Here is a 14,347-nt window from a genome sequence, read left to right on the forward strand (position 1 = left end):
TGTCCACGAACAAACAATTAAGAGTTGTTAAGTGAATAGCGCATGAGGGTTAAGAAAAATGTACTCATCATTATCCTTTTCAAAAGTTTTCACTCTCCTGCTCTTAATGCATTGTGTTTCCTTCTGGAGCATCAGTGAATGTTTGAACCTTTTGTAATAGTTGTTCGTGAGTTGTTCCCTCAATATCCTCAGTGTGAAAAGATGGATCTCAAAATCACAGTCACTGCTGGAAAGGGTTCAAATATTCAAAAGATGCTGGAAAACCATAGAATTTTCAGGACCTGGAGGACAAACAAGGGAATCATGAACAACCATCAAAAACAACAACAACAACAACAACAAAAAGCAGCCGTAGATAATCCAGGAAACGGAACAGTATAAGAATCATTTGTACAGTATGTACTGTACATTTTGAACGGAAACAAAAAAAAAACATTAATTTTGTATGATCCTTCTTATTTTGTTAAAATAATCAACATTTTGAAACATTATACATAACATTATAACATTTGTGTATATGTAACATCCAAATAATTCATGAGAAAGTGGTTCCTGTGTCAACATCCATTAAGTCATTTTTAGCCAAATGTTTAAAAGTTATTAAGCATGGCTTGAAAAGGATAATTTAATTCTTGCATGTTTCTAGCGTATCTTGGATTGAATGGCAGAGAATTCTTCCAATAATGAAAACATACTCTAAGAGAACACAACCTCAACAGTTAAAGGTTAGCAAAAAATGTTTTACTGTATAACAGAATCTAACGAGAAACACCACTTACTCACTACTCTTAGTAGTACTGTACAGTTAGAAACACATTTCTCTCCCCCGGAAATGAACATTTCTTAGAATTGATAAACAATTAACACAGAGGGACAACAAATAGAATGTGTAATATTAATTTTACTACATTAAGTTAATTCGATAAACTGATCCAAATATTCATTATCAATTATAACAAGTTATGGTTGATTATTAATATTGCCTTAATTTAAAGAATTTGGAGCTAATTTGCTACATACAGTACTTTATAAATACACTATAATTACCGAAAGTTATGTTATAAATTCGTCTTATGTAATTAAACCTTGATTATCTTCGTTTGTGTCTACACTAGTTATCTTTGAATTAACATTTAATTTAGTAACAAAATAAACTTTTTTTCACAAATGTAATTTTACTCATTTTTTGGAGGATTTATGATATGTTTTAAATTTATAAAATAAAATATTTATTAATACATTTATATAAGTAAATACATATTTAAATAGGGGTTTTTTTTTACAAAAAATGACAAAAACAACAACAGCATTTTATGCTAAATTAACTTTATAAAAGACCCAGATTTCTAACTTTCATTCATGGATCATGGATTTATCTCTTTTAATGTAGATAACATGTAAGATGTTTAATGTAAGATTTTTGGCCATTTTTGTTTTTTGGAAAATGCAGTTTTAAAATAAAAAGAAAATATAACTTTAACCACTAGATGGCTATAGAGCTCCACTATATGCTATTTGCTATTTGACAAATCAAAATCAAAGTTTTTCCAAGTTGGATTCATATCTAAATATTGTAAAATCACAATTATAACAAAACAAAAAGACACTTTTTGTCAAAGTTTAGCATTTTTTTGTACTGACAAAAGTTTTTCAGTAATGTTACATTATGATTAGAGTCAAACCTGAACAAGATGTTACAAAGAGAATTGTTGGAGTCTTTAGATTGTATCATTTATTTCTCATCTGTTTTTTTAATATAATTCGGCAATTTTAATCAACATGTCAGTTACTAACTGTAACAGAATGGAAACAGTTATATATTGAGTAAAAATACATGACATGAACATCAAAATGCAATGAACTGAACAGCAATAACAAAATATTAAATAGAGCAGTAAAAAAAATGTAATTTAGTAAAAAAAAAAAAAAAAAAAAAAAAACAGTGAATGGGGGAAAAAAATCTAACAACCAGGAACAATAATTGGTGGTTACACTCATACAGTCTTGTTTACAAGGCTGTGTTTACGTCAGTGCACTGCAGGCAGTATGCATATAGCCTTACAAATGTGTGTGTGTGTGTGTGTGTGTGTGTGTGTGTGTGTGTGTGTGTGTGTGTGTGTGTGTGTGTGTGTGTGTGTGTGTGTGTGTGTGTGTGTGTGTGTGTGTGTGTGTGTGTGTGTGTGTGTGTGTGTGTGTGTGTGTGTGCGTGCATTGTGGATATTTTTTGTATTGTTGGAAGTATTTGTATTGTTTTGCTGTGTTGTTTTTAATTTTGATGATGAATTTTGTATATTTACTATGTGGGCTCTCCAGGGACCCTGAAGACAACTAGTGTCACTATTTTTTTTTTCATGCTAACATAAAAATATCATTCCATTTTTTTTTTTTTTTTTTTTTTGTGGGGTGGGGGTAGATCTAGAAAGTGTTTAGAGCCGTATAAAGTTTCCAATAAACCATTTGGACAAATATAAAAAAAAATTTTTTTTTTGTTGAGTATTTTAATTTGAGTCATTTGCGGGTTAAAAAGACCCTGGAGATAATGAGAGGGGTAAGTAGTACTTTCTAGGCTGTAATCTTAACCCTCAAATCAACAGAGGGTTAATCATCAACAGAGGGTTCGTTACCGAGATTGGCAGTGGGCGGGATAACACAGACCAAAACAAAAACAGATATTCACACACTGAGCACAATTCAAAGTAAAATAACTGGATGTAACATTGTTTTTCTGACAAAACAAGTAGCCTGTGAGCATATACCATATATGGTAGCCTACCCTATTTTATGCTTTAGTACTGTCAAAACAATTACATACAGCACCTTTAAAGTTAGGACAGGCAATGTTTTTCAAAAACACTTTTTGTTGAAAAAAAAAATGATAGCAATTAATAATAGAAGTGGTTTAAATATTTACATTTTTTAATATTTTCTGTGGGGTTTTTTTCAGGTCACACCAAAAAGTATCTGAAGCAGAATACACGGAGATAATGACTGAAAACGGCTGTGAGCACCGTGAGAAGGTGCTGACGATGGACACGATGAACCCCAACATTAAACGCGTGGAATACGCTGTTCGGGGTCCCATAGTCCAGAGAGCAGTTCAGATCGAAAGAGAACTCAAGATGGTGAGTGTCAGTTCATCTACTCATACAATTTTTCAATTATATTATTGAAATTTTATAGGATGTTCAAACAAAGAGTAGCCTATATAGCCATGTTCTCTTCTTACGGTCATTATCAGCCATGCAATACAATCAGATCGAAATTGTATAGGCCTATTTGTAAAGTCCCTTTTAAAAGTGGACGCGCCGTCTAAATCATACACCATATTCTATGTTTATTTTTCAAATGATATGAAAATACCATGATTGCATAGTATACAAATGATTCACTCAGTAGCTGACCTCTTTGTTGCAGTTAACACAAATAGCCTATTATTTAAACCAGTTTTGGATTAGTGTTAACAAGCATCCTCAAAGTATGTAATGCAGCCTGACAGAGCATATGAAATAAATGAATACTATTCTTATTAATGACAATTGAGAAATAAGATTTGTAGTCACTAAATAAAACTGTTGAATATGAATGATATTAATTATACACATAGCTTACTATATAATGCGTACGAAAACACATTTGCATAATAAAACCAATTGAATGTAATTTCTTACACTTGATTTACTGTGAAAGGGGTGGTCGATTAGGATTTCACTTTTTTAAACTTTAGATAGTGTGTAATGTTGGTGTTTGAGCTTAAACAACATCTCAAAGTTATGACACTCAAAGTTCAAAGCAAAGGGAGATATATATTTTTTACTGAAATCCCTTTTTAAGGACTACAACAAACAGTTAGTAGGGACTACAATGAGCTGTTAGTGACATCACTAACCCTACAATTTACATAAACCCTGCCCCTGGAACGCGATTTATAGATTATCATGACCTAATTTTAATCACTAGAAGATTTATCAGCTACATAAATTCATCAACTAACCATTCAGGTCACAATCACGTGGATCATCATAAAGGATCGCTTTAAGAAGCTACTATACCATGGACAAACAGACTTGAGCTTGAGCTACGTTCACTCACTCGGCAGCCATCTTGACCTGGACTTCTGCAAGAACACCCTCTAACGAGGCATGCACGCATATTTGGTTAACGAATCGTCTCACACTCTCACGCTATCCTGAGACTGCCTTGATATGTGCCCAAGGTTCCTACCTCTCCCTCAAACAGGACCAGGTGGTGAGCCTGAAAGCGCTGGCCCGGAGGAGGCAGACCCAGCCCTGGCTTTTCTCTGTCCTGTACATTCCTTGCAGATAGAACTCAAATCCTTAGTACCTCAGACCAGCTCTTGTCTGTTTGGGAGAACAGCAGAAAGGGAAGGCTGTTTCAAAGCAGAAGTTGGCCCACTGCACTGTGGTTGCCATCATCTTGATATGTTATCCCAAGGTGCACGTGCCCCCCTGGGTAGTGAGCTCCTCCAAAGAGAAAGTATAGCTCCTGCCTAGGTGTTGACACATACAGTAGTGCCTCGCTGACAGATGCTTTAGAGCATATTTTATTCTTTGATCAGTCTGTGTGGTGCTCTGGTGGCCTGTATACAGAAGCTTCCTGACCTGGACCCCAGTTAGTAAAGTATTAACACCAAGACTATGTACCAGATTTCTAGAAAAAAGAGATGCACCACCCCAGAATTTATTCCTTCTATTTTTAAAGGGTCAAGTCTGCCCCAAAATCTTGTCCAATTACCTACAAGCTATATTATTATTGTGTGGACATCACTTTGGCATCCAGACATTTATTGTATGTTGTGTTTATAAGTCATTAAATTGACACTGTATCTTTACTTTGGGCATTCTGGATACCACATAGCTTTGTTTTGAGAGAACACAATTAATTGGATGCAAATTCTCTAATTATTTAAAGGGTTAGTTCAACCAAAAATGAAAATTAAGTCATTAATTACTCACCCCCATGCTGTAACAACCCTGTAAGACCTTCGTTCATCTTCGGAACACAAATGAAGATATTTTTGATTAAATTTGAGAGCTGTATCACTACCACATAGACTGCCTAAGGGACTGGCTCTTGACGGCCCATAAAGTCATTAAAGAAAATGTTTAAATATTCCATGTGACTACCGTGGCTCAACTTTAAGTTTATCAAGCGACGAGAATACTTTTTGTGCGAAAAAACAAACAAAAATAACGACTTAATTCGACTATTCCTTTTCTTCCTTGTTGGCCTGAAACGAGACTTCCTTAGATTTCCACGATGCATGCGCGAGAACTGAACTGAAGTAGTTAAAGGAGATCGCAATTCTCGTGCATGCATCGTGGAAATCTAAGGAAGTCTCGTTTCAGGCCAACAAGGAAGAAAAGGAGTAGTCGAATAAAGCCGTTATTTTTGTTTGTTTTTTCGCACAAAAAGTATTCTCGTCGCTTGATAAACTTATAGTTGAGCCACGGTAGTCACATGGGATATTTAAACATTTTCTTTAATGACTTTCTGGGCCGTCAAGAGGCAGTCCCTTAGGCAGTCTATGTGGTAGTTATACAGCTCTCAAATTTAATCAAAAATATCTTCATTTGTGTTCCGAAGATGAACGAAGGTCTTACGGGGTTGGTACAGCATGGGGGTGAGTAATTAATGACTTAATTTTCATTTTTGGGTGAACTAACCCTTTAAAAAACCCAGTTGTAAATCTTCTGGGTCTTTTCTACTTTTCCCTGTCTCTCTCTCTCTTTTATTCTCTTTGTTTTCCTCCATTTTCCATTAACTTACTCCATCAATGTAGGGTGTAAATAAGCCATTCACAGAGGTCATTAAAGCCAACATCGGTGACTGTCACGCTATGGGCCAGAAACCCATCACCTTCTTCAGACAGGTGGGTTTACGAGATATTGTGCTTGTCATACTGTATTCTGAGAAGTAGTTTTTGTACATACTCTACGTATACTCCATTTATTTGTCAGGTCTTGGCATTGTGCTCTTATCCAGATCTTCTTGAAGACAGCAAATTTCCAGAAGATGCCAAAAGTAGAGCACGCCGCATTCTCCAAGCTTGTGGTGGAGGAAGTCTCGGTACTGGAAAAAAAACCTTTTTAATTAGATATTACATACTTTAAATAAACATGAAACCAAATTTAACTAACTATTTACCTATTGTCAAAACATAGTATTTTGCTAGGCCTTAGATTTTCCTTTTTGACTGACAATACATGGACAGGTTATTGCTAAATGTTCTTCCTTTTATTCCTCTTCACCATAGTGCTTATACTGGACACATAATGATGTTTTATAAAGCTCAAGAGGAGTATGTTCAGATAATTTCAATCAGCACGAGAGGATGCATGTTTATATATACCTGACTTATTTATGTTCCAGAACATTTTTCCAGCATCCCTCCTCCACCCAAACTCTTAATTATTCCTATCCCAGCCAGAGATGGTGTGATGGTAGGCGGGTTGCTCTGGGATCGAACCAAATTCCGAGCTCAGAGCTATCCCCTCTGACAGCACTCCATAGGAATCCATTGCTTATATTTAAACTGTTTCTTGTACAGGACATTTGTGGTGAATATTTGTTTGCTGTGAAGAGTAATCAAAAAATATGGCAATAATCAAAAAAAGTCAAAACAAAAAAAGAGGGAGAGAGATGTGCATGTGTGAATTACCAGCGTCTGTGCAGTGTCTCTACTAACCATAACGCTGTGAGTTTAATTACTTTTTTTTTTTTTTTTTTAAAAAGCAATGTGACACGCAAGCATTTGAATGTTTACTTGAGTATATGCGCATTGTAAATCTGTTGTTATTCATAATAAGTCATCATGTCTCGTCAGAAGGCTTGGAGTTGGATTAGACTACTCTAATGATTATTTTATAACGCCTTTATGACATTTTTTGGATCTTTTAAATTTGTGAGGAATGGCCTTTAATGGAGGGACAGAAATCTCTAGATATCTAAAAAAAATTCTTCATTTGTGTTTGGAAGTTGAATGAAAAGGTTTGAAACAATATGAGGGTTTTTGCATTTTTTTAAATAATTTTTGGGTGAATTATACTTTATAAATACAATAAGCTGAGCTTCAGATAAAACTAAATTGATATATTGCGAATATGTGTAACAACTAGCTATACATGTCGGCACATTTATTTTCTTCAAAATATATCGATATAACGATGTATCGATGTAGAAAGAAACCTTTGGAGAAGCCATGCTCTGGCTAGTGAGAACAGGATAGTAGAACAAGGATAGAAAACAAAGGTTAGTATACAAGATATAATATATAGTACATGTTGTATATTAACTAAGACATAGTATTGGTACATTTACAACAGACAGATATTAATCAAACTGAGTCAATAAGTCCTTCAACCGTCCATCCTTCATTGTCTGCTAATGTGCTTGTAGATGGAGTTTAAGTTCAGAACAGGACAGAACAGAAACTTCTGGCCTGATTCACATGATAATAAAGATTTATATTCCATTCGAGTCCTAACTGTTTAGGTGATGAATTAGGTGCATGCTTGTTAGATGACTCTTCAGTCTAGACTTAAACTGGCAAAGTATGATTCATAAACAATGCTAGGAAGTCCAACATTTTAGTCTGTTAACTTTAAAATCATGTTTACATGTGTGTGCATGATGTGTGAACCTCTTATTCAAATAAAATGGATGACAAAATACAGATTTTTTTTAAATTAAATAATTGATAAACTAGATTACATTTTCCATGATACTCATCTTCTTGTAAAAGCAGCAATATTTGAAATGCACCCATACATGCAATATTTGCATTTGCTTATAATTTGACTTAATAAATAATAATTTTACGAGAATTTGATGGTGCCTAAAGGAAAGGACTTTTTTGTTGCAGTGCAAGTATCTAGGCAGTCTATACTGAGGAATTTGAACATCAGTTACTGTAACTGTGTGAACCACTCCAAAGTACAGTATTGAAAAGCAGAAGAGCACTTTTCTAGAGATTAACATGCTTTGAATAAAGATTTTGAGACATTGCAAATTATTGCATCGCATTTGAAACTGTCACTGTTCCATGGCAACCAACTGTTATGGTTGAAACGCAGGTCATGAATACTTAAATAGAATGGTAACACTTTACAATAACGTGGCATTTGTTAACATTACACTTGTAAACATAAACTAACAATGAAAAATACTTCTAAAGTAAATATGATAGTTTTTGCATTTATTTAATTAACTTTAACAAACATCAATAAATAATGCAACACATTTTTTGCTAATGTTAGTTAAACATAGTAACTAAAGTTAAAAAATACTTTTAATAGGCACTGCTTTAGATGCAATAGATAAAGTGTTTTAATTTTGCTTTTTGAATCTTTCAGGGGCTTACAGTACAAGTCAGGGAATTGAAATGATTCGGCAGGACGTTGCTCGCTATATTGAACGGCGAGATGGAGGAATCGCATGTGACCCTGACAACATTTACCTATCAACAGGAGCCAGTGATGCGATCGTGGTAAGCAGATACAACAAACAGACAACAAGTAAAGACAAAACACAGCTGAATATAACATTCATTTAAAAAAATTAGACACAGATAACATGTCTTGTTTAAATATCTGCATGGAAATATGGTATCAAATGCAAATTAGGCCATGGATATTAAAAAAGGCATTGTCAGCTCCATGTGTATGGTTATTTCATAGTGTAACCAGACAGTGTGGGGCTTAAGGCTAATGTGTATATGTTCATGAACACTGATTTATAAAGGGAATTTGCATAAATTCTGGTGTTAACTTTATGAAAACTTTGTGCATATGATACCTTTAAAAAAGTACTTTGTGCTGAAATCTACACAAAGTTTTATTCATATTTATTCACTTTTTCGTATCATTCATATTTTTGATTGAGAATTCAATATCAGAATTAGTTTTAAATATCTGTTTTTGTCTGTGTCAGACCATGCTTAAGTTACTAGTGTCAGGGGAAGGAAAGTCTCGTACGGGAGTGATGATATCAATCCCTCAGTACCCACTGTACTCCGCTGCTCTGGCTGAGTTGGGTGCTGTGCAAATCAGTTACTATTTGGATGAAGACAACTGCTGGAGTTTGGACATCAATGAGTTACGGCGTGCCCTGCAGGAAGCAAAAAAACACTGCAACCCTCGTGCACTGTGCATTATTAATCCTGGCAACCCCACAGGTGTGATGACAAACCTATCAGCTTTTATTGTGGTGGCCAGTTTGGGTTTACTTGATATATATTTTACCTCATCTTATTGGATCATTAAAAATAAATATCACTTTTGGCCATTACTGTATTTTTATTATATTACTGTGGGTGCTTCTCATTCCCTTCAAATTGTCCATCCTCTTTCCTGACTCCTTCATCTTCAAGTCCATGACCCGGAAACATATCACCATGATGAAGGATATATCAGTTGTGAAGTGAGGAAATGGTCTATTTTTGTCGAAACACAAATGCCTGAAATTGGAGGGAAATTCAGAAAAAAACTAAATAACAAATACACCTTTCACTGATTCCTTGTTTCTTTTCCTTGCATCCCTCACTTGCCTTTTTGGAGCTAAAAAATGAAATGATGCACGATTTAAGAAATGAGAATCACCCTGGCTGAGTATAAGAGTGCGTATATAAAAGTGTATTTGTACTTATTTGCTTAAAAAATATTGTTGCATTGGTGAAGGTTATGAACAATCATTGGGCTGGAAAAATAATCTGGCAACGCTGCTTCCCTTTACTCGACAGGTCAAGTGCAAAGTCGGCAGTGCATTGAAGATGTGATCCGATTTGCTGCGACAGAAAACCTTTTCCTCATGTCTGACGAGGTGATTTGTAGGTCTTTACATATGGCTTTTTAAATATATATATCACACAATGATAATGTTTTCAATATGCCCTGCTTTATCCAGGTCTATCAGGACAATGTTTATGCAGACGGGTGTAAGTTTCACTCCTTTAAGAAGGTACTGTTTGAAATGGGTCCAGAATACTCTGAGAAAGTGGAACTAGCTTCGTTTCACTCGACGTCAAAGTGCTACATGGGAGAGTGAGTGTCCAAAACAAGAGAAGTGCAAATGATCTGCAGGTTTTTTGGAATTCCATTGATAATATTGTAGAATTTAATGAATCTGATCTTCCTAATAATTATTTGTTCTTAAAGGTTTAGTAAAAAGGTGTAAAAATGCTGTCATTACTCACCCTCATGTCTTTCATTTCTCTTTGATACACAAAATAAGATATTTTGAAGCCTGAGATTTCTGTCTTTCCATTGAAAGCTAAAGCTATCACACCAAAAGGTGACACTTCAAATTGGTTCAAGATGTCTAAAGAGACTTGATCGCTTAAAGGAATAGTTCACTCTTCAAAAAACTTTTGCTGATAATTTACTCACCCCCATGTCATCCAAGATGTCCATGTCTTTCTTACATCAGTCGAAAAGAAATTAAGGTTTTTGATGAAAACATTCCAGCATTTTTCACCATAAAAATTCACTTCAGTGGGAACCAAACGGTACAAGGTCCAAAAGACACTTTCAGTACAAACTGAAAACTGTTCAAAAGGCTTTAAACGATTCCAGATGATGAATAAGGGTCTTATCAAGCGAAACGATCGCTCATTTAATAAATAAATAACAAAGTTTAAGCTTTATAAGCTATAAAAATGCTCTGTTCTGTGACGCATGTTTGTAACTCTCTGGTTCAAACTTGTTCATCAAAGCGAACAAATCTTTTTCCGAGTCATTTGGTTCATTCAACGAGCGAAACGAACAAATTGACTCGGAAAAAGATTTGTTCGCTTTGATGAACGAGTTCAAACTGTAGATTTACGAAGGTGCATCGCAGTACAGAGCAAGGCGAGTATTTGAGCTTATAAACTTACACTTTGTTTTTGTTTTTTTTAATGAGTGATCGTTTGGCTTGATAAGACATCGTCTGAAATCGTTTAAAGCCCTTTGAGTTTGAACAGTTTGCAGTTTATACTGAAACTGTCTTTTGGACCTTGAACCGTTTGGTTCCCACTGATGTGCATTATATGGAGAAAATCCTGGAATGTTTTCATCAAAAACCTTAATTTCTTTTCGACTGAAGAAATAAAGATATGGACATCTTGGATGACATGGGGGTGAGTAAATTATCAGCAAAAGTTTTTTGAAAAGTGAACTACTCCTTTAATATGTTGAACAGATTAATTAAGACTTTTAATCACATTTAACTCTTTCCCCACCAGAATAATAATAAAAGTATATTGTCTATGTTGTCTATTTGGTTTGAACAAATTGTAGTGCCCTAAAATAGGTCTGGTAAACAGTTAAGCTCTAAACCTGTCTGTCTTTCTTCTTGAAGGTGTGGTTTTCGTGGTGGTTATATGGAGGTGGTAAATCTAGACCCGGAGGTGAAAGTTCAACTCACTAAGCTGGTGTCTGTGCGGCTGTGTCCTCCGGTGCCTGGTCAGGCTCTTCTAGATGTCGTGGTCAATCCACCTCAACCAGATGAACCCTCATATGTCACATTCATGAAGGTATATAATGTCCTGTTGATTGTTTCCTTGTTGAGCTGTACCAGTTAAGAAGAATGTAATCAAACCTTTTCTCCATTGTCTTCAGGAACGCACAGAAACTTTGGCCACACTCGCAGAGAAAGCCAACATGACGCAAGAGATCTTGAATCAAGTGCCAGGAATAAAATGTAACCCAGTGCAGGGTGCAATGTATACTTTCCCACGTATCCACCTCCCTCCAAAAGCCATCCTAGAGGCCAAGGTAGAATCAGCCTGCACTCAGTTAAATCTAATATCTGTTCTTTTTTATGGGCATCCCCATAAAAATGTGGTTACATTTTCATGGAAAAAATCCAATCATTTCAAAAGATTTCCCCATGAAGATATTGCATTGAGTCTGTTGGCAATGTGAATTTTCCATGACTCACTTAAATTACCATGGCTCATTAGCTCAACACTATCCTTAAAAGCCAATAGGCTTTATGCCGTGCGTCATGTGACCAAACCGGAAAACAGGTCTCATCGCATCCGCTTGTCAGAGAAAGTGTTAACGGCCGTAAGAACTGACTACGATATCTATCAGCTAACCTAACTAGTTCACTTTGTTATTGGCCTTTTATTCCATTTAAATATCTAAACGTTACTGTGAATAAGAAAAATATAAAACGTTTAAATATCAATCTGCACATGTGAGGGATATTGGTTATGCTAATCTTTGCCCGCTCCTTTTAAGTTCTCTTGAGTAAAACCGCAAAAAATTTCATGAAGCACATACAAAAAACCTGGACCGGAAGCGATGCGACCGGTTTTACAGAATGCGGAAGTGAGTTGTGCATAAAGCCTATTCACGCCGCACCAACAGAACGCAAATAAACTTTGTCGGGTATTGACTCTGAGCACAACTTCGCAATATACTTACAAAATCTTTAGCACATTTTTAATCATATTTGAATGATTTATAGGCCAGACATCACTTTTAACCACTAATGTACATGGTTAGGATTGTGTGGATGTTTATTATTTATAAATAAAATTATAAAAAAAATAAAAATGGCCTACACACCTTTTGCTGCCTGCCTTAGGCTTTATAAGTATGATACTTGCAAAGGATTATACTCAAGGAGAACATTATTCTCATATCAGTATAATGTTAGAATCAGGTTCTGAAAGTGAGAAATATATTGATTTATATTGAGCATTTGAGAAGGTGGTTTGCATTAAGACCTACACATGACCATCACAATGAAAGACAGATAAATGACTGTTAGATAAAGTAAATGAAAACTGTATTTTCTTTATTAAAACATTACTTTTTTTTTTTTACCTGGTTGAATTAAACCTTATCATAAAACGCTAACTGAAATCCTTCATCCCCTCAAATTTAGGAGAAGGGACAATCTCCAGATATGTTCTACTGTATGAAGCTTCTGGAAGAAACAGGCATCTGTTTGGTTCCTGGCAGTGGCTTTGGACAGCGAGATGACACCTATCATTTCAGGTTACTCTCCCTTTAAAAAATCCATATTAATAAAATCAACTATTGATATGTTTGTGTTTGGTTAAATTTAACAGTGAATTAACATCGGAAATGAAAGGCCATACAAAGTTACAATATCCAGCAACACAAGAGGAAAGGAAGAACAATATATAGGGAAGGCAAACGGAACACAAACAAAGACAAAGCTATAGACAACGCAAACAACACTCAAGCACAACACAGAACTGAAAAGGTGGATTGGAGACAAGTCTTTCTACCTCTGCATAACTTGAAATGGATTTATGGCGTTATATGCGCAAAATATCTGTTTAATGTGGTAAAAATATTTAACGTAATTAAGCAGCATTCGTTTTTTTTCCCTGGCATCCTCGGTCTTTCAATCCATTTGTTGATTAACTGTATACCTGCTTTTTGTTTTCTTCACCTTCAGAATGACCATCCTTCCTTCAAAAGAGAAACTGAAGATAGTGCTGGCCAAGATTAAGGAGTTTCACCAGCATTTCACGGACCAATACTCTTAACCCTTGCCGACTCATTTTCTGACAGACAGTCTTAACCCTCAATTTCTCACTTAAAGCTACAGCGCCTTTGGGATGTGTTCTATGGGTAAATACCTGCAATACAAATGAAGTCCTTTCTCACAGCATGGAAAATGTGAGGTGAACACGAGCCATGCTGAGAGGACAGTATTTTATCCTCACTGGCTTCTATAAATGGGAATGTCAAATGTTTTGAGGGACAAAAACAAACTTACATTTGTGATGAGCAATTAAAATATTAATGCTATTTTACTAGTAATATTTTAACACAGAATTATTCATTTCTATTAAGATTCATTCTATTATATTTGTTTATTGAATGTTTGTTTGTTTACTGAATACTGTAGTTCATTCTTGCTCTGCTAAAATAAAATTTTAATTAAATATGAGGAATGAATTAAATACTTTTCAAATAACATTATTGAGCTTGTGAACAGTGGTACGATAACGTCATTTCCAGGCAGTTCTGCCACACTCTTTTGACAAAAATTTCAGTTGGGTTTATTAGACCATTGGGCCAAAAAGTTTCTACATAGAGAAATGACTTTAAATGATTGCATAATACTTTCATATTTAACAGGTAAAAAAAAATCTAGTTATAAAGTATGTTTGTAAGTGATTTCATTAATAAAATATAATCAAAATATTTTTTTATAAAAAACATAAAATGATCCTATGATGAGAATAGGATCCCTTATTTCCTATGTCTTTTCTTCTAAGGGCGCTTTCACACCTACCTTGTTTGGTCCGGACTTTCAGACTTTTCAGTTTGGTCCGAATCAAAATTACATGTGTGAAACC

The 14,347-nt window shown here is 35.0% G+C and overlaps 1 protein-coding gene across 1 annotated transcript; it reads left to right on the forward strand.

Annotated features, from left to right (window-relative positions):
* Positions 1–2,948: 2,948 nt before the first annotated feature.
* On the forward strand, positions 2,949–13,898 carry LOC120488811 (alanine aminotransferase 2-like). The gene is made up of 11 exons (XM_039685468.2): positions 2,949–3,122; positions 5,801–5,890; positions 5,979–6,087; positions 8,373–8,506; positions 8,950–9,193; positions 9,758–9,837; positions 9,922–10,058; positions 11,356–11,530; positions 11,616–11,771; positions 12,895–13,007; positions 13,438–13,898. Exons 1-11 carry the CDS (start codon positions 2,985–2,987, stop codon positions 13,526–13,528), a joined length of 1,467 nt encoding a protein of 488 aa, XP_039541402.2. The 5' UTR covers positions 2,949–2,984; the 3' UTR covers positions 13,529–13,898.
* Positions 13,899–14,347: the final 449 nt, after the last annotated feature.

This window comes from Pimephales promelas, chromosome 17, assembly GCF_988280905.1.
Source record: "Pimephales promelas chromosome 17, fPimPro1.hap1.1, whole genome shotgun sequence".
In the NCBI taxonomy this organism is placed as follows: Eukaryota; Metazoa; Chordata; class Actinopteri; order Cypriniformes; family Leuciscidae; genus Pimephales; species Pimephales promelas.